Source organism: Agelaius tricolor, unplaced genomic scaffold, assembly GCF_023055355.1.
Source record: "Agelaius tricolor isolate 1412-34295 unplaced genomic scaffold, bAgeTri1.0.p SCAF_26, whole genome shotgun sequence".
NCBI classification, from domain to species: domain Eukaryota; kingdom Metazoa; phylum Chordata; class Aves; order Passeriformes; family Icteridae; genus Agelaius; species Agelaius tricolor.
Window position 1 is genome coordinate 2,799,715 of NW_027269286.1, and position 24,804 is coordinate 2,824,518.

A 24,804-nucleotide genomic window follows, 5' to 3' on the forward strand; every position below is an offset into this window, starting at 1 on the left:
CTGGCTCATGAAACACATTCTTGAAGAAATGCACACCCATGAAGAAGCATCTGAAAACAGAACTGGTTGCTTCAAAAGAAAATGCATGTACTAACTAATAGAGGGAATTCTTTCTGGCTCCTTGTATGTTTGTGGTATAACTTGTTGGACAAGACTTGGCAATGGTTGTGACTTATCTGACACTTGCATTTCAGATGTTGGAGCCTTTCTGACTTCAAGGTGTGCCTTCACTCTGTCAACTCATCCATCAGGTTAACAACATTTGAAGCGTTGTTCAAACAGCTAACAACATCCAGCTTATAGGTGGGAGGGGATCTTTCTAATAATAGGATTTTCTTGACATGTTTAAATATTAATTGCTTACACCTGTGATGACTGCAGGCTATTTTATCTCTTCTGACATGGAGAAGGGAGATCCTGGCTCCTGGAAGCTTAGTCAGAAGTAAAGGACATCTAGAAGGAGATAACATCAGTGTAATAGGGTGGATGAGGAACAAAAACTAAGGAAAACAACATGTCTGAAAATGCTTGAAATCCTTCTTGCTGACTAGCCAAGAATAGAAACAAGGCACTACACAGGCTGTTCAGAGAAGCTGGCCCTTTAAGTAGAGGATCCATGTGAGGAAGCAAACAAACAAAAAAAATAACAAAATATCACTGTCTCCATCACAGTAAGATTTCAAGGGCTCTGGTCATACAGTTTTTCCTTGAGGTAAATGACTCAAACTAAAAGAACAAATAATTAATGAATAAAACTATTCAGAAGCTCAGTGCTCCACCTTGGGCATAAAGGCAATGTCTACTTGCTTGCAGGTATTTTCAGAAAGGGTCTTCGGAAGAGCAATGCAAAATCCCCAAACTCCTGAAGAATTAAACTACTGCTTGAATCTTTGGGTTTTGACCACAGACAAATGGAAAGGTAATGTTGTTTTCACAGCTAATACCATGGTGGAACCCATGTCTTCTTATATGTGAAAAACACCAATCACTTGTTTTTAGAATTTTAAAAGTTTAATAGTAATAAAATGGTAATAAAAATTTGGACAATTAGGATTTAGGACAATAAGAGACAATAGAAACAAAGAGTTACCGACAGGGTACCTCTTTCTCGGACAAAATAAGCCCAAAAAAGGACACACATTAACAGAGGATTAACCCTTAAAAGCAATAGCCTGTTGCATATTCATACACCTCATACATGATGCATAAATTCCATTCAAACAAAGGATTCTGTCTGGTCAGTGTCAGCTTCTTCCTCTGAATCCTAATGGCGTCTTCAGGGCTGAGCAGGGCAGGAAGAACTCGATAAGAGAGCAATAAATTCTTTTTCTCTGAAAGATTTAGGTGTCCTGTGGCTGCTATCTTGCTGAGAGTCCTCTCTTTAAAAAAAGTATCTTACATAGCATAGTTTCTACTTTAACATTATATTATAACCTAAAACTATATTTAACACACTACTTAAGAAAATTAATACAGCATAAGTTTCTAACATAACACATATAATATTCATTTAAATGGTTGTGAAAAGCCAATTATAAAATACGGATTTTTCACATTATATAATAGCTGTGCACTGTTAGTCATTCTCTCTCCATGGCATCTTACCTTAATCTATATATCTGCTTTCTGTCCTTTGGAAAAGCCCACAGAAATCCCTCTGCTGCACCTCAGCATTTCAGATGGGACAAGTGAGGTCACAGTCTGAAGCTGCACCAGGGGAGTTTAGGTTAGACCTTAGGAGGAATTTCTTTGCAGAGAGGGTCACTGGGCATTGGAATGGGCTGCCCAGGGAGGTGGTGGAGTCACCATCCCTGGAGGTGCTTAATGAAAGACTGGCTGTGGCACTCAGTGCCATGGTCTGGCTGACATGGTGCTGTCAGGCCATAGGTTGGGCTCGATGATCTCAGAGATCTTCTTCAACTTCATTGACTCTGTGATTTTGTGCTCTGGAGCTGTGAGGAGGCCTTGGGATGTCACCTCTGTGTCAGTAAATGCACAGCAGAAACAAGACAGCATCTTCATTTTGACACATATACAGCCACTGCTGTCAGCTTATACAACAGAGGTCTCATTTGTTGTTTTCTTTCTAGCTGTGCTCATAATTGAAGCACTTGTTTTGTGAAATAAATACAGCTATCTGCTCTCGTGAAGTGAACCCTCTATCATCCACTCGAAATCCTTTATTTAGTGAGTAAATTATTTTTAATTATTAATATTTTCATTATTTTATCTTTTTATTTTATCAGTAAAAACAAACAACCAGAAAAACCCCGAGTGCCACCTTGCACCAGGCGAGGCCGGGCCCTGCAGCCGGCCTGCGTTAGGCCGGAACCAAATGCTCGGAGCGCGTTTCCGCCGGAGCCCCTCCGTGTGGCGCCGCTGTGGCCGGAGAGGGCCGCAGCCATGGCCGACACCGCCGCGCCGCCGCCGCCGCCCGCCGCCCCCGCCCCGGGGCTCCCGGCAGCTCCCGGCACCAACCCGCTGTCCCGCAAGCTCAACAAGATCCTGGAGACCCGCCTGGACAATGACAAGGTGGGTCGGGCGGCGGCGGCGGGACGAGGTGGGGGCCGGATGAGCCGTCAGGGGCCGCGGGCCCCGACAGGCTTCGCGGCGGGGAGGCGAGTCCTGCCGTAGCCTCAGTTCCGCTGCGGAGCTGCGGGCGGTCCTTTGCAGCATTAATTGCGAATAAAATTACTTTTCGCTTCTCCAGCAACATGCCACGCTCCTATTTTATCCCTTCAGATCGTAGGGAGGTTTGTATTACTTGCCTCGGAAGGGCACTTCTCAAGCTTTTTTGTAATTTAAATGTTTTCTCGCTGTGGATAGGTCATTCATTTACAGAAAAATAGTCTTATTGGTTAAAGCTACTGCAAAATTGTGGACAGAGTTTTCTGTTAGAAGAAGAAAAGCTCAGCAATGATTTTAGTGGTTTGCCAGCTGATGTGGAGTGTGTTAAGGTAGCTTTTCCTCTAAAACCATTTATTAGGTTTGCTTTATTTTTAATAAGTCCATGAGTTTGGGGTGGGTACAGACTATTTAACCTGCTTCTTTGTAACTGCATGCAAATTGAAGGTCGTTCTCTATTTTCTAGGAAATGCTGGAAGCACTCAAGGCTCTCTCGACCTTTTTTGTGGAAAACAGTTTGCGCACCCGGAGGAACCTGCGTGGAGACATTGAACGAAGAAGCTTGGCCATCAATGAAGAATTTGTGCACATATTCAAGCAAGTTAAGGAGGTAATGTTTTTGCAGCATGACTTGCTATTTTACACGAGTACTACTACATGATTTAAAGTTTAAAAAAAGAAAAAAGTATGAAAAGAGATTTTAACTTTCCAGGGCAGATATATTTTTACAGTAATATTGTTTCATTTGTTGGAAGTGTTGCATTGAATGTTTCAAACACATCCAAGTCCTGAGTGTTACTTCATATTTAGGGGTGCGTTACTCTGCACTGACTAACAGGGAGCCTTGAGCAACAATGTACCTTGAAACGGGGGCATCTAATTGTGGTGGGAAGCTGGGCCTGGACACAGCATTTCTGATTAAAACCAGTTTCTGTTATTTGAACTTACTTAGGAACTTGAGAGTATAAATGAAGATGTGCAAGCAATGAGCAGCTGCTGTGAAGACATGTCCAGTCGTTTGAAGGTATTGCATAAATGGAAGTGCTTTGAATATTTTTCCTTTTGAGGTGTGACTACGTCCTTTTAAAAGGACAAAGAGTTATTTTTGAGGATTAAGAGCAGCAGCAAAATGTTTCCATGGTATGCATGTTATGTTGCTTTAGGATATTATTATGCTGCTTCTTACTTGTTTAGAAAAATGTATCAAGGAAGTAATTTTAATTTCTTCCAAACTGCAGTTCAAAATGCAGCCATATACTTATTTTGATAACAGCAATGTGAAATCCATGTGTGCGTCAGTGGAGAGAAAATATTTTATTAGATTGGATGTGAGATTTAAGGGTTAATTTGTGTATTTCTATTTAAAATGGCTTTTGTATTGACTGTGTTTCTTGAGTTATGTGTTTATGCAAATACCTCAAGTATATTCATAGGAAAGTATCTGGTAATTCAAAGAGGGAGGCAGATCTGGTGTGCATCTTCAGTGTATTGGTTTTGTTTCTTAATGTTGTTTCAGAATGCCAATATGCAACAAAACCAATTCTGTTTCATCTTAATCCTGAGTGCGTAATATTCGTGGTGGAGCTGGGGAGTGTAGGAAATTTGTGTTTTATGGTGCATTACTAAGTCTGGCTTGGTTTTAGGTTACAAGTTCAAAATTCAGTGCAGTGATGCATATAAATGGCTTATGGATCCTGAAGTGTAGATGTATTGCCAAACCAAGCCTGTTCCCAATACAGCACATGAGTTATAGTATGTGAATAAGAATCCTTCACCAAAAAAATCCTGTAAAAACAGTTGTTTTCCTCTCCATATGTATGTGTGTGTGGATATTAGATATCCTCCTACTTAGATAAATAGGTTTCACAGTTATTGTTCAAATGCTTGTGACGTGATGAACTTGTACCAAAAGATGTGAGAGTACAGCATAGCCAACTGCAGTACTTAATTTTGGAAGGAACTGGGTAATGCGCCTCAGAGGTCTCAGATCTCTTTGAACATTGTTAATGTGGGTATATTCCCAGTGCAGTTCAGGAACTATTGGACTAAGCTCTTAGATGTGGAAATGAGTCGAGTGTCCATGCAGATTTTTGCTCTTTTCTGTCTTTAGATCATGAAGTGTAACTGTTGTCTGTGATTTTTTTTTTTCTTTTCCCAGAGTAGAGCCACCCTGCAGAGATTTCTTTTACTGTTAAAGTCAGTAGGTAGTTTTGTTCTGTGACCCACAGGAAGTTTCCTCTAGAGCCCTGTAGAACTCATAACTTGTCTTCATTCAATCCATTTTTTCTTTGTATGAATGTAAAGTTAATAAGCTTGTGAACTAGCTCTCAGTTGTGAAATACTCTGGTACTTTATCTGTAGTATGACAGGAAGACTTGCAGGCATGTGCTCAAGCTGAATAAGGAGACGAAAATGAGCTAAATAGAGCAAATAGAAAAAGGAGGATTTGGGGCATATAATGCAGAAAAATGTGCAAAGAGACCAGTATATTAAGAAAGCAGAACAAATGCAGGACATGAAAGGGAATATATTTGGATAAACCAAAAAGCTTTTTAGCTTTGTTATCTTGTAAGGTCGTAGTACCATCTGATCCAAATAACCATATATTGTCACATCTGATTTTAGGACAGTGACTTGAGAAATAGAGTGGCTGAAAGGGAGAGAAGGAGCAAGTGCTAAAATGGAATTCAGTGGGGTTGAAGAATAATGAAATTGTTAACTAATATACTGAGGTGGGGAGGAAGAGAAAAATATTTCTGTTTTGGATATAGAAGAAACATCAAATACCAACTTTCTGATTTCTCTAACATGTCTGACAGTTACCTGGTTAGGTTAGATGTAAACTCTTATATTTCATACATAAAATATTGACAATATCTGGTGTGTATTTGAATACACTTATGTAAGCACTGGCCTCCTGGTATATCCAGCTAGATTCAGAAAAAATGCTTTTTCTTCTTTTCTGATGTCCTACTGTTGGCAATGTTCATGGTAATCAGTACTTCTGCCCAGAAAGTACTGGAAAGAAAGCAAATTTCCTCTTCTTTGTTTATTGAAATTTGCAATTAAGTTGGACATGAATTGTTACGGTCCTACTTTCACCTTTCAAAGCATTCCTGTACCTTTACTGCATTTCTGTTATAACTAATGTAGTGGCAGATAAAAAGGCTGAAATGAATCAGTCTGTATAGATACTTTTGTTAAACCTCTCAGGGGTCTCAAGACTGGCATCTTCAATTTGGCAAGCTGTAATATGTCTGTAATACAGCATTGAAGTTATTCACAGAATGTCTTTATTGCCTTTTCCACCTCTTCACTTGCAGTATTTTTCTATACTGAATGAATTTTGATTTTATGATTTTTTTTTTGGTTAAATTGTCTCAGTTTTTCTGCATAAGGGTTCACTGGTGGCATCCAGTTTGAAGCCAAAAAATCCAGCTGTCTTTTAGCTTTTCACAGAGCAATAAGTTTCAGAACTCTTCAGTTGCAGCAATCCTTTCAGTTATGCAGTTGCTGTCTGATGCAGAATTGTTTCTGCATGGATTCCCTTGCACTGCCATCACTCAATATTTAGGGCTGTGTTGAGTTTCCCGAGTTAGAATGGTAGAGTCATTTAGATTGGGAAGGACTTCTGAGATCATTGAGTCCAACCCAGCATTGCCAAGTTCCACCACCTTCCCCCGTCCCTCAGTGCTACACCTGCACATCTTTTAAATACCTCCAGGGATTGTGACTCAGCCACCTCCCTGAGCAGCCTGTTCCAATGCCTGACCATCTTTTCAGTAAAGATATAAAGTTATTTTTCCTAATTATTGTCTTTGGTCCATGCAGCTCTGTAAGCTGTTGGACTGTAGAGCTAGGCTTGCTTAGACTAGCAGAGCTGTGTTCATCATCTTTTCTAAAAAGTCTGAATGGACACTGGTACTGGGCTGTTTAGCATCCAGAGGTATTTGTTTCATTTTTTTATTTTGTGACAGTAAATGATGTACAGTTGACAGGCAAGCAAAATAGTCAGAACTATTTCACCATAATTTATAGCGTTTCTCTATTAAATATAAATTAAAAATAAACTGTGTGAATATATATGTATATAAACATGAAAATATATATGGATAAGGATAAAAATTTATTTATTTTACTGCCTGGACATAGGGAGAGTTAATGAATACTTGTTTCAAGAAGGCCTTTTATTTCAAAGAATATACTCATTTAAATTGCTTATACTCAGAAAGCTTCAAAAGTATTACCTATTTTAAAGATTGTTTAATACAGTTGACATGTTTGTGTTTTTCACTTGCTTAACAATTCTAATTGTATTCTAGGCAGCAAAGGAACAAACCCAGGACTTGATTGTAAAAACCACAAAACTCCAGGCAGAAAAGTATGTATACTACTTTATTTATTTGATAGAATTTTCTTTTATATGTGACTCTGACACTTTGATTATGACTTCATATTTTTTTCAATACTATATGTGTTTTTTAGCTCAATTGCACTCTTAGCTTATTGCTAAATGATCCAAAAAGGTAAGAATATGTGTTAGTGTTTGTTTCAATAAAAATTGGCTTTTTAGAGAAAACAATAATTTACAGTGGTAACACATGCTAAATATGGATCTGCTATGCATGAAGTCTGTTGGTAACGTAAGTTATATTGTGTCATAACAGATATGGACCAACTCAATTTCCCATCAGTTTGACAGTCTTCTTGTTATTAATGTTTTGTATCCAGTGGAAATCTCTCTCTTTTTCAGGGGCTGTATGAGGGAGTGCAAAGTTGGATTCTAACCTACTCTGCTATATTTAAAGGCGACTGTAAAATACAGGAGTGCTGTTAAATGAGCCAAGCACAGACCACTTTTACCATTGGTTCTCCAGCCTCCTGTGGAAGAAAAGATTTGTATTTCTCGCTTTTCAGTATTTTTTATTCCTGAGAAGGGGATAATAACCAATGACTGATTCAAGCAGTCTATTGTTTTTTGGCTAGGATGTATGGTTTTATAGCTTCAGGTTTTCTCAGTGTAGAAGAATGAGTCCCCTTGCTTTATGATCTTTCTCCAGAAAATTATATACAGTTCACTGGAGGTCAGAAATAATTATTTTGCAGCACTAAGTTTCTAGTGGAAATTATGGTTTTGGATTGCTCTCTGTGAGCTTTCAAAATCAGTAGGTTTATGATAGGAGCTTCAGTAGAAAATCTGTACATATTTTAAACATTGAATGCAGAACTACTGCATAAAATGCAATGCTGTTTCATATAAAGTGAAGGATTTGGTAAAGACACTTAAAGTAAGTTAGCAGAAGTCTTAAAAAATACATCATTTTGAATATGAATACGTGAAGTAGTAGAACACAGAAGTGGTCATATATTTTGTAGTTTCAAGACAAGGAAAGCTGCTTTGGTTCCTTGTTCTGAAGCATAATGGGAGATACTAAGACCAGTCCCAAGAGGTGTATGTCTAATTGGCCTTAAATTCAATTAAAGGAGATTATGCAGACTGTACATCAGTACCTCTGCAATATAGTCCTTACTTGCACTATAGTTTACTTAAAAGGCTTTCTGCTAATTCCTTTAAAAGACAGAACATCCCCCTGGTGTGAAGAGGAAAAATGTTTAGGAAATAATCTGTCCTTCTAAGCATCTATGTGACCTTGGAATGCACATGTAGGAAAAAGCTTAGAAGTTTATTTTTTAAGTATACCATGAAGTACCCATGAGCAGAAGCCAGAAAGTACTTGTGACTTTTACAGTCTTATAATTCATAATACCATTAGAATAAGATTCATAATACCATTATATTAGCAAAGTTGAATTTTTCTCTCCCTAAATGTATGAAAAATTGTGAAGACTGTTTGGTTCCATTTGGGACATTTTAGTCATTTGTTCTTTTAACTTGTTAAAGGACTGTTTGTCCTGATGCATTCCTTTGTTTTACATTTATGTAAACCTCTTCATTCCTTTATGAAGAGGCATCTGCTGCCAGATGTTAGGGGATTCTTGAACACCTGAAATCTGGCCTCTGAAAAGGTACAGGTCTTAAATTGCTGATGCCTTCAACTTAATGTGACCTTTTTTAGCCAATAAATAAGTGGTGAAACTAGAAGGACATGGCTTCTCTGTCCTCTGAGGGTTGTCCTGAAATGCTGTCTAGTTGAAATGCAGAGATGAAAACTGGACCTGTTCTATTATGTTTTTCTATTAGGCTTAGCATTTATGTGATTTACTTTAGCTGACCATGTTTTTGTAGCTGGAAAAAGTGTTAGGATTTTATTCAGTGATCTGAAACTGAAGGGAGAGTGTAAACTTCCAGATGCATTTCATATATTAGTGTTAACTAGGGATTTAGATTATTTTCCTTTTTTTGCTGTACTTAAAAAGGAATGGCTGTCTCAGTGGCTCTGTGTGGATACTAGGTTTCTATAATAAGTTTTGTCATTGTGTTATCATCTATATAATTAGTTGTAGTTCAAGATGGTTTTTGATTTTCAAAGCTTCTTACCTGAACTCTTGTTGGTTATCCTGGTCTCTCAGGTTTGTGTTTTGAAGGGGCTCACTTAAAGTTTCCTGTGGGTAATCCTGATGAGCGCTTTGGGACTTCCTGTATTGGTGGAATGTGTGAATTTAAGATATCTGGGTAAATATTTGGGACAGAAAATTGGATTTTTGTCTCAGATTTAGGTTAAAACTTATGCATTCTTGGGTTTTTGCTTTGCAGCATTTTTTTTCTTGTTACTTGGTTTGTGAGCTTTAGACCTGCTTTGGCACATATGCTAAATGTAGGGTCTTATTTAGATAACAAATTTTGAAAGTAATTAATGCAATTACATTTTTATATTTGTGAATATGTAATTTCTTTGGTCAGTTAGGTTGCTTATTCTGAATTTATTTCTTCTATGAAGTCTAGTTAAAACTACTGTACATTGGAAACAGTTTTCCTTCACACTATTTAAATTATGGTATCTGCTTGGCATAGGAAATGAGATTTTTTTTCCTTTTTCCTTTAAAACTGAGACTTACCATAACTTAATAGAACCATGTAGTGTGAAATAAGGTAGTCTAGACATCCAACCATCTACCTTTTCATAACAAAAGGTTAAGTTATTGCTTCTCAGTAACATAGAGTCTTGACTGGAGTGTTCAATTTAATAACAAATTTCTATAATAAAGAAAAACTGAGTTAATTCAGGCAATTTCTAGTAATTGTTAAAAATCCACTTCCATTTTAGTTATCTTCAGTAGATTTTTATACTTCTACTTGAGCACGCTAATATTGCTTTCAGGTTGCATTAGGTTTTTTATGTATAATGAGGAGATTACTTTGTTTTCAAACAACAATCATCTGTTGTGCTTTAAAAGATGTGGGTTTGTTTAATTGTTATTACTAGTTGGCTGACAGAAAAAGGATCTTGCTTGCTCCTTGAAGTGAGATTTTAATAATAGCTTCCTCTGACTTGTTGGTTCTCTGGTTCTCTTGTTATACTTGACTCCAGTTTTGTTGGAGTTTTTTGTTTATTTTTGCTGTTGGGGTTTGTTTGGTTTGGTTTGGGTTTTGTTTTTGGTATGAGGCTAAAATCTTACTTGCAATACTGAACTACTTCACCTTGCACAGGGAACAAGCGTCCCAGAGTTCAGTAATTCCCACACCAGAGAAATAACTTGTTTAGTTCCAAATACTCTATGCCAAAAGCCTGGCTTCTTAGTAATTCTACCAGCCACTTAATAATAAGATGTTGTGCAAGATGTTGTGCTGTTTTTGAGGTTAGCCACGAGTTAGAGTCATCAATGTAACAATGGAGAAGAGAGACTAGAAGGTAATACTTGCGATATTAATACTTATAAAATTAGGTAAGAGCAATTATGTAAGTGTGTGTATATGCTTCACTGAAAATAAGTGTGCAGAAATATAAAAGTTTTTGAGGGCTAGAACTAGTGTTCTAAAAGTAAAAACCACAATGCTCTGAAAACTGTTAGGAAAGAATGGAAATGGCTGAGAGATATTTCTTGAGTCAAGCTACTGGTTCAGAGCTTTTGTGGAGATTATGCACTTGAACACCTCTACAAGTGATCTTATTTTGCTACGCCCTCTTAATTGTGTTCTTAAACAGAGTGAAATTTGTATTTTGGTCTCAGAATCATTGTTAGTTATATCAATTACAAAAAAAGCCATTTACATAGCCCTGGGATTGTTTTACTTTTTAAAAGAAAATTAAGTATGATTCCCAGACAGGAATGTAAGTGTGTACTTCAGTTTGATTTAATTGAATTGCATTACATTCAGGTTTGGTCTTTTTTAAAAAATAAACACCATTCTTGGAATTAGTCAATTATTTGACTGTCACCTCTGTGCTCAATACAAGCTTAGAAGTCTTAAGAAAAATGTTTACAAGTGAGTCTGCTTCAGTATGCTACACTACTGATCTCTCATCCTTGCCTCTTGGTGGTGCCTTTTTCCCTTCTAACAAATATCTTTTATTGTCAGAATTAATTTGGAACTTAAGCAGAAAGCTCAGTACTATTTGGGGCAGATTAGAGAGGTTTGCTTTTATCAGCCTGTGCTAAGAAAAGTGGTGATCTGGTGGTTTGCATTGATGAGATATATTATATGTGTTGACCTTTTGAAACTTGTATTTACATTTATTCCCACAAATGTGCTTCATGAGAAAAAGCAGTGATTGCCTAAACTGAATTATAATTCCATGTGGAAGAGGGTGAAGACTTAAAGTTCTAAGGCTCATTTTCTATCCTGATTTGTAGCAAAGTAAAGCATAGGTGACAGGGTGTAGCAGAGGAACAAAACCAGCTAAAATGGATCTGAAAGAAAAAAAACAAAACTAACTTGTCACATTCTAGCCATGAGCAGCAGAGAACACGCAAAGCCTTATTTTCTTGCCAGCTTTTCTTCCTGACAACTCTGTTGAGACATGAAGTACTCTTGGTCAGTATGAAATGAAGCGCGGTTTTACAGTCGAGAAACATTCACCGCAAGTGCAGAATCAGTTACATGGTACCATTTCTGACTGATGTTTGTCTGATCGGCTCTGGGAGGAAAAGCCCAGGAACAGGACCAGAGAGCTTGTGGTCTTCACTGGAAATTGATTTTGGTTTTATTGCTTTCCTACTATCTGATTTAGTTCTCCTTTTGCTGCAGCTTAAGTTCATTTGTTTTGATTTTATTCCAGGTGGATGTAGAGAACAGTGTGTAATTTCCATGCCTTTGGCAACGTTGTTGAATTTGATGGCAGATTTGAAGCTAGACTAAGCAGGCCCCTTTCAAGTGACTTTACATCAGATTTTTAAAAGATAAACTGAAGATACCAGTCTGTTTGATATGGAAGTATCAAATAGCTCATCTCTACAAGATGGAAAAGAATGTGTTCATTGGAAACACACTCCTTTTAAACTTAATCTATGTGCTCAACTTAGAAACCATAGATCATGGATCTTAACCAGTGCCAAACAGTGATTTACTCTGTGTTTTCACATCTCTTTATCTGTATATATCACATGATTTCTACAAAGCTCTGCATATTAAAATTTTGTCCAAAATATTCTGTAGATGCATACCCATGATATTTAGAGCAAGCTTTACCAGTATAAAGGTAGAAAATTATTGAATTTCTTGAATTTATTTACAACATGTCAACTTTTTTATTCTAGTGTTTGGTAATCTGTTTGGTAAGATTTTAATAATTTCAGTGGAGATTTGTTGCTTTACTTTTGATTCAGCCTTTTCAATTTTTCCCCATTTAATTTTATCACAGACTGTGTGAGATGGCAGGGCTGCAGCATTGCAGGCTGTCTTCAGATAGGTGTTACAGATGGGAGAAACCTTCTGAATTCAAGTCCACTCTCCCACTGCCACCTATTCTTTGCATGATGACTTTGGTAAACTCATCAACTATTCAACACATAACTAGTGCAGTATTTTTGCATGTTGTGTGTTTTACTATTCATGGAACACTTAGCCAAAAGCTCATTCTTTCCAGTAAAAGCATTTCCCGGATTTCCAACCTAATTATTGGATATAAATTGACTGTTTTCTCATCTTGTGCTTTGTCTTATGAGCTGCCTTCATCTCCTGTGATAAATTAGTTTTTCCATTTCCATGATGATCCTGCTAGCTGTGGTCTAATGGGAATCCATTGTTCTTGCACACAGATGATCAGGATTGTGATCTGTTTTCCAGATGAGGTCACTAATGCCTTCTTTACTATTACTGCTATTTTCTTGTATCCTGGAAACATTAGACAATTCACTTTTTTTTTATGTCTTCCTATTTTTTAAGAAAGGAGAATATTTCATAATAATTCATAATGATGGAATGGGTCACTGAATACCTCCTCACAGTATTTCAGTTCTGCTTCAGTAAGAGAAAGAGATGTGTTTGACAGATAAAATGCAGAGCAAAACATTTGTTCTCAGCATTTGCAAATGCACTTTTGCCCCTCTCCTTACTCTTAAGAATGGTTTTCTAGTGCTTGTGTGTAACTGTTTTGTTACATAATCTTGTATTTTTGCTTTTCACATGACAGAAAAATAATTTTGCAGCTTTATAGAAGTCTGTTAAAGATGATTGTTACTTAGTTATACTTAGTTATATAGAAATACTCCACTGTCCTGAGGCTTTAAAAATGTGTTGAATCCTCAGTACCACAAATTGAAAGTAATTTCAGAATGACTGCTCTGATTCATCCTAAGTATAAGAAACTAGCAGATTTTTATGCTGTATGTGGTGGCAAGATAAAATTAAGCTTTGGAAAAGTCTGCTTCTTCTCCACCTCATTTTTGAGCTGTCTAGGTGATAATCCTAACAAACAGTGCACATTTGTATTTGGTTCAAGGGAAAAGTGCATGAAGTGCATAGTTTTCCCAGCCTTTTGAGTTCTCTTGCAAAAGAATTCTGTCTCCCTGGTAACGATTAAAACTGGGGAACTTGCTCTTTGTAGGAATCCTGTCCTTTGCCCAAGTTCTAAATTCTACCAACACTTGGCACTTCTCCTTTTGCATCAATGCAGGGTTCCCATAAGCTGTTAGTTTCATTCATTTATGCAGGATTAACTGTGTTAAAAGAAAAAAAAAAATGGGACATGGTATGGCCTTTCCTCAGCTGTACTGAACTGCTTAGAATTTAGAAATTATTATATCTACAGAAAGGCAATGGGTCTTAAAATGTCCTGTTGTCTGCACAGAGGTACTGACTGCTGTGGGTTATATGTAAGACAGACTTACACTGGCTTTTGTTGTTACCTGCATTGTGTTTTTGTTAGGCACTTACGGTATTTGTTACTGTAGTGAAATGATTGAGCAACCTTGAGTGGTATTTTAATCTATTGCCCTGCCTTAGTAAAATAGATTAAATTCCAGTTAAATATCTGTTAGCTTGTATGTGAGGAAATAAATAAATACATATGGAAAAAAATTGAATGCAAATCTGAGTGCGTTGGTCTCAGTAATACTGTACACTGCCAGGCAAAACTCAAAGGTATGAACAATTTACATATTTTGTTCCTAATCCATCATCTAGGCTATAGAGTCTCTTTCTTGTGCAGATTGATAATAAAGGCAACTTTCACAGTCATCTCAAGCAGAACTGGCTAACCTGGGTTCTGAAACAGAGTAGCTCTTTGAAATCCTGTGTGCTTTGTAAAGAGCCCAACAGAGACAGCTTTATCAAAATTCAGACACATGCTGTTGTTTAGGAGAGATGCTTGTCACCACTTCCCAATCACGATCTTGAGGAAAAGTGAATGAAACATTGCTGCCACCTTGAGGTTGTTATTTTCTGAGTACATTGTGAAGCTTAGCTTGCCCAGTGTACTTGAGTTTAATGTATTGACTCTATATTATAAAAGTTAATTATTAGGAGTGCATGAAGTCCATCAGTGTGCAGTTATGCCAGGCCTTAGCCCAAGACACAGCCAGGGATGGGAATGGCTTTAAGGTACAGTGTTTGATCAAACCTTGTTCTCCATAGCAGCAACAATGGAGGGAGGATTGTGAAGAGTGAGGACTTGCAGAAAGAGAGATATTGATTAGCAAGATTGTTCTTTTTTCATAAAGAAGGAGTAAAACTGGGCATAGAGTTCCAGGACTGACTCACGAGCATGCTGTTTAGACAGTTCCTGACTCTGTTCCTTGTTCTACCACAACCCTACTTCGACCTGAAAATGGAGAAAACCATTATGCCCAGTATACTACACTTCTTAAAATCAGACTTCCTCCCACCCACAGTTTGATGGAAGTATAGATTCAAAAAATCTGAAGAACAGAAAATTATAATAAATGGAAAACTTCTGTAAGACCACCTTTAAAGTTTTTGCACTCAGGAGATACACAGGCTCAAAGAACAGAAAAGTTTCTCAGCATCCTATCTGCTCCTCTCTTTGTGGGAGATTTATTTCAGTTGAACCCAAAGAAGGTGTTGCATTTGCCTTCTCTCATCTATTTGCTAAAGGGATCATCTCTTACCTAAAGGGAGGGGTAGTCCAGTCTATTTTCAGCTTTGTGGATTTATACTAAATTGAGACTTCCATCCCAAGAGGAGGCACTCGGGGCAACTATTGAAGTTAATTCACTAATTTACATTTTCTGTTGTTTAAATGAAATACAGTGGTGGTGATGTTGAGGCATTAGACTTGCTCAGCAAAAAGTGTGAAACAGGAATGCTTTGTTGAAAGCAGCATCATTGTGTTAAATTTTAAGTGTCCTTGGCTGATTTTCAATTTGAGTAGCCATCTTGATGCCTCTAGGGTTTTCTTGAGTCATAATAATAATAATTTTGATTATCATTAGTAGCTGTAACTGACAATTGAAATGAGCTCTTCTTATGCTTCAGAGGAGTTCTGAAGTGTAGTTTTTGTGAGAGTTTTGTAGCAGCAGTGAGGACAGTGCCTCTTGCCTGTGACAGCTCCTGGTGCTGGCACACCCCAGTCCCTTAGCACAGGCTGTGGTAAACTGAATTAGAAAATACATGTAATCTCCACCCTCAAGAAGTAAGAACTTCTGGATTTTTTCCTGCCAGATTTGCTCCCTGATCTAATTCACTACATGATGCTGTAAACAATTGTTCTGGCACAGTGGGAAGGTTAGTACAGGTCAGGGATGAGCAGAGATGGCTGAGGCAGCCTGAGTAGCATGGCTTGCACATCGTTGCAGTGAGTATATTAGTGCAGAGCAGACCTGCCCCATCTTTGATCTGTGCTGTGAGGATTTCATAGTTACCCTCAGAACATCTCTCACAGACTGATTTTAAAATACTCTTTTGTTAATATCTTCTTGTCTCTTTCTTGTACGTTTTGTAGACCACTTCTCTTTTTGCTTCTTACAGAATGACTTGCTCTCTTCAGATTTCACCACATAAATCCTCTGGCTGAAAATTTACTGTATTTGTTCCAAATGGTCTTGTTCCATTCCCCTTTCACTGTGTTGGAAAGCACCAGGGCTTTTCATGGATGCATCTGTCTGTAGAGTTAGTTAAAATGATCCTCCATCACTCTTGTACCTTCCCTGAGAAACATTTGGCTTCATGAAGACTCAAAATTTGGAATTGTAGAGTTTACTTAGAGAAAATGAAATAGTTTTATTTTAAGCATTGCAAAACTGTCAATGTAAAGATAAAATCATTATATTTGCCTAGGACCCCAGTGAAACCTGAATTATCAATTCAAGACGTGATATTAAACCATATGAGTTTTTGGTTTTCCTTTTTGATTAGGTCTCTGTTGTGTAACTTAGAAGTATTGGCTTACTTTCCTCTTTGATCTTCATAGATTTTACTGCTAAAGTACTGTTGGATTTTATATTACTTTCCCTCTCATTGTTCAGTGTGCTAGAGCATTGACAATTGCAAAAATTTAATCTGATCTCTAGAAGATTTTGTGGAACTGCAGGGTGGGAAAGTCGTCCATGTCTACAGAAGGGAAGCCAGTTTTCCATAATTAGTAGCTGAATGAAGTTCAGACACTAGTTGGATAGTAGAGAAGGGGTAAATAAGTGAAAGCTTTCTTTTCAAGCTTTGATCTTGCAAGGAAATTTAATTATACAGTATATAAAAGTATACTTGCCTGTCTTACCACCCTGTAATAACAATGTATTTGTCTTGTAGTAATTATATCACACTGAAAGATGAAATGATCCTAAAGGAATTGAGCTTTATTCTTCTGCAAATAACTAATTGATGCCTTCTCAATGTCTTGAAAAAGCAGTCTTTATTTCCAGGAATACTGTGTGCTCAAATCACAGTTCGAGCAAATTTTCTGTTGCCACAGGAATCCCAGTCCATTCCATTTGGGTCCTCCTGTGGTTGTAAGGCATGTGACACAACATGTGCAGGAAAATGCTGCCCATGAGATGGTGTTTGCATATTGCATCCTGGCTGTGTTTATTTCAGGAACAAGAGAATTAGCCATTGCATTTTGATTGCTTGTCACATTAGTAAATTGATATACCAACTGCATGGTGTTACAAAGAAATGGATCTGGTCTGCAGAAAAGTAGGTTAATGTAAGGTTAATTTTGTAATTTTGTATGCTATAGGTTTTTCCTTTCCTTAGTGAATTTGAAAGGTAACAACTGCAAGCATTGCAAAAGTGCAAGCACAAAGTATCTGGATTAGATAACTTAGGATACAAATGCTGAAGGAATATAATTTTGAAGAATTTAGTAAATTTCAAATGTGTTAAAATACCTCTATATTGTCTTTAGTGAATGTGTTACCTTAATAGAAAGTCTTATGTGAAAAAGCAACTCAAGTGTTTGATGGCAAGAATGAGCTATTATAATTTAATAATACAAAATTTCTGATACTGGTTGTATTTCCAAAGGTATAAATATGAAAAGTCAGTATTTGAGATAAGCATAAAAAGCTAATATCCTCTTCACTTTGTTTTATTACAGTCAGAGATTAGAAATGAAAGCACAAGTTGCAGATGCATTCATAGCAAAATTCCAGCTGACACCGGATGAAATGAATCTGCTCCGAGGCACAAAAGATGAGCCAATTACTGAGGTAGCTCAATGAACATTAAAATCTTCACCCTGAACTAAAATGTAGAAATGCCCTAACTGAATTGTACATGAGATATTATTTTCAGTTTGCAATTTAATTTTTTATGGAGGAATGTGCCTTTTAAGAGAATGGTGAATTTCTGATGAGTTTGAAATGTGTGATGAAAGATTCAAGTAAAGAGACAGAAAACCAACATTAACTTCTAGTTTGTGTAATGATGTAATGAGTTCGAGGCAAATGAGCTCTCATGTAATCAGTTTGAGGCAAAGTAGTTCTCATATAGTTCTGCACTTCAAAAAGACCTTTATGAAGTCTGAATTTCAGTGAAGACATTTTAAAACTTCATGACACTCAAAGCAAATGAGAAGCTTGCAGCTCTCTAGTACTGCCACTGTGCATGTGCGTGTACATTTTGCATATTCATGTATATAGGTACTCAGTGACTTGAGACAATATGAGCTGAGACTTTCCCTCAATGTTATTTGGTTGCTAAAGATACCAGGTGCTGATTCACTTCAGCCACCGTCCAAAACGAGTTTTGGAATATGATATGGTTGGAATAAGAACACACAGTAAAAGGAAATTTGTTCTACAGTAAAAGGAAACTGAATAATGAAAGAATTGAGTGTACCAAATAGACATTTTATCATTGTAGTCACATGGAAAGCTTCACGTAGTGTATCAGCAGGTAGTCCAGATTTATCTCATTTTCACAGGCATCCTGTTTGCATTAAAAGCACTATTAAAAACATGGAACTGATAACCATAAACAGTGCTAATGAAAGCATAAATAGAATGTGCTAAATAATTGTGCACTTGAGTAATAGCTGTACGCTTTTGTACCACTACTGCCATGAAAGAGCATTCAAGTTTCTAGAAAGTGCCTATTGCAGGGAGCAATGACAGCAATGCTGTGCCAGTTACTGCGTGATTGGTTTGCAGCCAGTGAGGGCTGGTCTTGAAACTTCATCTAAAAAAGTGCAGAAGTAACTGAGATAAAATACTTCTTCTGCTTTAGTTGGTAGACTTCATTAACATCCTGTGTGTGCATTTCCCCTAGGATAGAGTCAACCAATGTGCTTGAAACATCTTTAGTCAGATTTGTGGTTTGGAAATTTTCTTTTATCCCAAAGGAAGAGTGCTTTGGGTTTTTGTAATCATGGTCTTTAACACAGTTGATGCAAGGCAGTAGATTAAATTGCTGGCCTCTTTTACTTAGAATATGTCTATTTTTATGTGACTTGAACCAGAATGAACTTTCCTGAGCAAACTGTGTTCAAATCACAAAAGATGTAAGAATTGTAACTGAAATAGCTGGTCTCCTCCAAGGCATTTGAAATATGTCTTCATAGGAAGGCCTGTTTAATAATGCTACTGGCTTTCCATTTCCTCTCTGAAACTAACAAAGTAACCTTTTTAGCCATATGTACTTGTCTTCTAGGCTTTGGCTGTTTTGGTTTTTTTCACCGCTGCTGTTGAGTTACTCCACAGAGAAAGGTTTTTCTGGAAAACCTTAGTCTGGTCAATTGCAAATGGTTTTTTAAAATTTTTTTTTAAAGACATAGTTATCCCATTTCATGAGTACAAAAAATATCAACCTATAATCATTGTACTTTACAATGTTTCATTTTGCTCTGTAGTTTTTAACAGTAATGGCAGTAATGGGAGACAGTGATGTAATGCATAGCAGTGTCCTCAAAATCTCCCTAGAGTTACCTGGTGGATATGAAACACACATACTTCACAAGACAGGTTAAAAACACATGTTAAGTGCCTTTATTTTTTTTTTTTTTGAAAGAGGGGTATAGAGTGCTAGAGCTTTGAATAGAAATTACTGCTTTTACACACTGCTTGTATTTTGTTTTTAAATTTATTTAGGATTTTTTCAAGGCTCTGGGACGAGTAAAACAAATTCATGATGATGTCAAGATTCTCCTCCGAACAAATCAGCAAAGGGCAGGGTGAGTAGTACTTAAATGAGTGCAAGAGAACCATTTACAGTTAAAAGCAGAAGTTAAAGCAAGGTCTCATCCTTTGCTTCATATGACAGATTATATGCAGAAATATACAGAATATTTCACCAAAAAAATTTTAAAATACTCAAAATTTTAATAATGGTATGTTTAATTTTACTTGAAGTGCCTTTGCTAGTACTTTCTAAAATAGAATTAGTAAACTTTTTATTTGTCTTGTAGCTTGGAAATTATGGAACAGATGGCATTACTGCAAGAGACATCTTATGAACGACTTTACAGATGGACTCAAAGTAGGACTAAGAATGTTTTTATGTTTATGATTATTATAATGCTGATGATTCCTATAATTCCTTCATGTGGATTGAACTTAGCACAAATCCCTTCCAAGATATATTAACATTTTGGTTTCCTTCTTATGGAGCCAAACTGTTAATTGGCAATTCTCTAGGTTTTTGGGTCAATTTCATTATTATAAAAGTGGATTATTTATTTATAGTTTTAGTAGATGGTTTTGCACAAAGAACAACTACTACAGTTTGGTAGTCCAAACAAAATTTTAATTGTATTGAATTTCCTTTCCGTGTGAGTTAGAGGGACGTTGTTGGTTTTAATGATTTGATAGTAAGATCTAGTTTAGTGGGAGGGCTGGTGGATTACTTTTAGAAAAGAAAAAATCCTTTTGTCAGGATGCTCTTTTGAATGATAGTAGGCTTTGTTTTTTTGCATATGTACTCTGGATGTAGTCATCCAACACCTTGATAGCCTCAAATACATCAAATATACTTGCTCTTCTCCAAAGCAAAAGACTGTCTCACTGACAGTGAGATTAATGGGGGAAAAAATGGTGTAATGTGATTTTTATATTCATTAGCTGTTCTTCAGTGGATGCTGAAACCTCAAATAATAGTTGTGGTTACACCCTTACAAAAAGTCGTAATTTTTCTGTCAATGTTTGATCTAGTTTATATGATTTCTACATTCTTGCCTGGAATATAAAATATTATATAATTATTTTGATGAAAGAAAAAATAAGAGAACCAAATGGCAAGACAAACAGCTTGCTTAACTAGTTGTTCCATTTTTTCTTAATAGTTTACCTGAAGTGTGGTAAACAGTTACAAAGGAGCCCAATACAATTTTGAAGGTTGAATGAGTCAACATTTAATTTTGGGCATGAACAAATAGTAAGCTTCCTTTAGTCATTTTTATTGTTGAAAGTGGTGATGGACATGCATTTTACAGTACTGCTTGCAGGGGAATTTAATTGTATTAACACTAACTATTGTATTAACACTAACTAGCCCAGGTAGCATATTCTGAAGTCTTCAAAGTGAAAAACCTTTGAGTTTTTAACTTATTTTCTTGTTTGACAGCTTGTATAAAATGTGTTACAGGGTAAAGAATGTGCTTTTGTGTTGGTATTTTATAGATGAATGCAGGACATTGACACAAGAATCATGTGACATTTCTCCAGTTCTTGCTCAAGCCATGGAAGCCTTACAAGATAGACCTGTCCTGTACAAGTAAGTGTTTGCTATTATCTCTTAACAGAAGCTAGTATTTTGAGCTTATAAAACTTAAAGATGAGCATGAATTACAGTGCCAAGACTGGTGGCAATTTGTTCCTGTGCCAAATTCAAAACTACCCAGAAACTTAAGTTATAAAACATGCTATTTTGACTGTTTTAAATTTCAGAAATCTTTTTGACGTAATTATGATACAGGAAATGTCATTGGACTTTTCTAACTTAAAAGTTTCTAATTCAAGTAAAATGTCAGACTGTTTTAATTTAAATTAATTGTGAATTCCTGCTCTCATTCTTGGATTTTTCTGAAGTAAAAAAATCCTGTTCAAAACATGTGATTGTGTCTTTTGAGTCCCCAAAGTAAAAAGTTGGTAAAGACTAATTAGCTCTTACTGAAGTGCCTGTGGTAGTAAAAATGTCTTCCATTATGAGTTATACAGTAATCTATTAAAAAGCCCTACATATGGACCTCTAAAGTGTAGAGATATAAATATATCTATATCTGTGTAAAATACTCCCGTTCTTATTCTGAATTTGCTGGTGTTGAAGTAAACGAAATGGTACTTAGGAGAGTGAACCACCAGGTGGCACTGTAAGAACTGTTCATTGGGGTAACCATCTCTGGAGAGGTTATTTACACTTCTTAGGGGTTTGGGCTTTTGGTTTTCATTGGGCTTTTTTTTTTTTTTTTTAATGCATTAATCATATTGCAACCATTGAAAATTGCTTTCAGCCACAGGTATCCAGGGCAGCCTTTCAAAGGCCTACCCCTGTCTTTAGGAGTGTCACTGTGAAGGTGTAGGTACATGATGCTGCAAAACTCCTTGGAGCCCTTCACAGGAGAAGTGCATGGGGCATGTGGACCTGAAAAGTGCTGTCAGTGTGAGAGAAAGCTCAGATGTGGACATGCTCAGTCAGCTCTGCTGGTTGATGTGAGGGAGAAGTGGTGTCACTTGACCTCCCCAGCTGTTGGATGGTGTGTTGCAGTATTTCAGGCCATAGCTGGGAATTGCAGTCCCTTCGTGCATTCTCTCCCCTACACCCTCTTTTACAGCTGCAAAAGATCAGTCACTATGCTGTTCGCAACATTTTATAGGATTCTTTTTAGATACAGTTTTCTTTTCTGTAATAAATACTTTGTTGAATTATGATACTTTGAAACTTCATAAAATCATGTTTTGCTTTCTTAGTTCAAGGGAAGAAAACCCCATCTTGTGCATAAATCCACTGCTGGCCAGTTTAAAATGAATCTGCAAAAGATAATTTTTTTTCTAATGCTTCTGTCATAAACAGCAGTAGTAGTATTAACAAAGATAGAATTTGATTGGTAAGACCTTTCCTCTGCCAAAAGGGCAAAAAACCCCTATTACTGTAGATGATGCAGACACGTGTCTCTCATCTTAGATTATCAAGCTTAATTACTTGCTACAGCATATTATCAAAATTGTAGTACTGATGCTTTACATTTTAAATCTCAACATTTAATTTATTCCCTTACAAAAATTTTTGCATACCTTTAACAAATTGCTGAGTTCATAATGTAGAAAGTAAGTAACAGGAGAAAATAATTCTAAATAGTTTTTTTGTGTATTAGCACTCTTGTGTGAACTAAACACTTTCCCTCCAAGTCACTGCCCTTGCATCTGATAAAGATTGTGATTCAGTTGGGTGGAAGTGAATAAGATAGGGAAGGCGAGAGTTTAGAACCAAATCTACAAATTCTTGTTTCTTTATATTGACTTACCAACTAAAAGGGTCAGAAGGACTGCACTATGAATGGACTTTTTGGGACTGCAGTCAGTAGGGGATGTAAAAGAAACATTTCAGATTGGTTTTCACTTCCTGGGCCTAACAGAAAAATTTGGAACTGTTTCCTAGAAAATGCACGGAGACACAGCTGAAAGCAGTGCTCCTCTTCCATCATCCACTCAGGTTTACAAGGGTTTTTTTCTTCCTCTTTCCCCAGTGATCATTACTGTATATTTTAAACATTAAAGCTGGGTTGAAAAATATCCAAATGTTTTCTTCTCTGAACATGAGTATGTGTAATAACATAGTAGTAAATACTGTGTTCTAGTGTAAATAATAGTTATTGCTGATTTTTTTAACATGCAGGATTTTATAATGGTTATACCCTGTTCTACTGAGAGCAAAAGGAAAATTAGTACTTTCCTTTTTAAAACAAAATTATCATTATTGAATGCTGTTTTCAGAACTAATAATGATCATATGATCTGTTTCACGGCTGTATATTTAATGATCTATTGTATAGCTGCTTGGTAGAGAGGAAAAAAAAGGCTAACTGGTTTCTACAGATGCTTGAGATTTTTCACTCCAATACTGCTCCTTCTAGACAGTGGGCAGTTGTCATATGCTAGATCTCTTCCACTTGCATTATTTTTGTAAATAGTAATTTATTAGAATTTTTTGTTAGACTTCTATCAATTGCAGATATTAACTCTCCAATTTAACAAGTGTATGAGGAAAAAGGCTTCAAAAGAAATTTCCAGATTCTTCAGTGTGCTCTTTCCTCACCTCTTTAATATAAGAATTAGGATTAAAAAGAACAAAACTGAAGGTTCCCTCTGACTTTTTATAGCAGAGTAGAAATCTAATTGAATTTAATGTCAAACATCTTTGAAACCATATATTATTTTCTTTTAAATTTTGTTCTCTACATCTATTAAATGTGAATGCTCTGCTTATTAAATGCAGACTTATGTAAGTCAGTGAATAACATTCTTTTTATTAATATTATTTTATATATATATATATTCCTCTGCTGTGGTCATTGGTAAAGGGCACCATGCTCCCTCATTGGCAATTTTCAGTTACATTGGAAAAAAAAATTGTAATGTGTATTTTCTTTCTCTCCTTTTTAGTTTGAATGTTGTTCAGAATACTTAAATTAGTTTAAAAAAATAGAAGTGTTCTGTGGCTTGCAAATATAACTGGGATGTTACCAGTGTTCATTTCCCATCCTTCACACGCTTTCGTGCTTCAATGCCAACAGAAAGGTAGCCTGCTGAAGAAAAGAGCCGTGTGTAAGTTATTGGCACCTCCTCTACCACCAGCAAGCCATTTGAGATAATACATTCTGGGCTGTAATTGTTCATCCATTAAATATCCAGCTAAGATTGCTTTGATTAAAATCACTGAACAACTGTCAAATGAATATAAGTCTGTTCCTATGAGTCATGTGGTAGCCTAGAAGGAAGAAGCCTTGCGTTGCAGTGCAATAAATTGCTGCGTCTGTCAGTCAGCTGGATCTTACACAAACAGGAGTCCCAAACCTGTCAAAGATGCTTATGTGTACAAAAATTGAAAAGCTGAGTTTTCATGTATTTAATTCTGGGGGGTAAGGGAATGGGAGGGTCAAGGAAGAGTTCTCTTTAGTGTCTGTTTAGAGGAGTCAAGAAGATCACGGAATATGCTGAGTTGGAAGAGACTCACAAGGATCATGAAGTCCACCTCCTGGCCCTGCAAAGCACCATCCCCAAGAGTGACACTGTGTGCCTGACAGCATTGTCCAAACACTTCCTGAACTCTGTCAGGCTTGATGCTGTGATCAGTTCTGCTGGGGAACCTCTTCCAGTGCCCAGCCACGCTCTGGGTGAAGAACTTTTTCTTTAATATCCATCCGAAACCTCACCTGACACAACCTCAGGTCC

General features: G+C 36.7%; 1 protein-coding gene across 2 annotated transcripts in view; it reads left to right on the plus strand.

Moving 5' to 3' along the window:
- The first annotated feature begins 2,356 nt into the window (after positions 1–2,356).
- COG6 (component of oligomeric golgi complex 6) overlaps positions 2,357–24,804 on the plus strand; it is a 55,319-nt gene continuing 32,871 nt past the window's right edge. The window contains exons 1-8 of one of the 2 annotated variants that reach the window (XM_071448550.1): positions 2,357–2,532; positions 3,092–3,235; positions 3,578–3,649; positions 6,948–7,006; positions 17,520–17,631; positions 19,510–19,592; positions 19,827–19,897; positions 21,037–21,130. In XM_071448550.1, the coding sequence (XP_071304651.1) occupies positions 2,404–2,532; positions 3,092–3,235; positions 3,578–3,649; positions 6,948–7,006; positions 17,520–17,631; positions 19,510–19,592; positions 19,827–19,897; positions 21,037–21,130 (764 nt within the window). In that variant the 5' untranslated portion in view covers positions 2,357–2,403. Of the gene's footprint in view, positions 2,533–2,603; positions 2,754–3,091; positions 3,236–3,577; positions 3,650–6,947; positions 7,007–17,519; positions 17,632–19,509; positions 19,593–19,826; positions 19,898–21,036; positions 21,131–24,804 lie in introns of those variants that run through there. The other variant, XM_071448551.1, reaches the window with a different exon arrangement.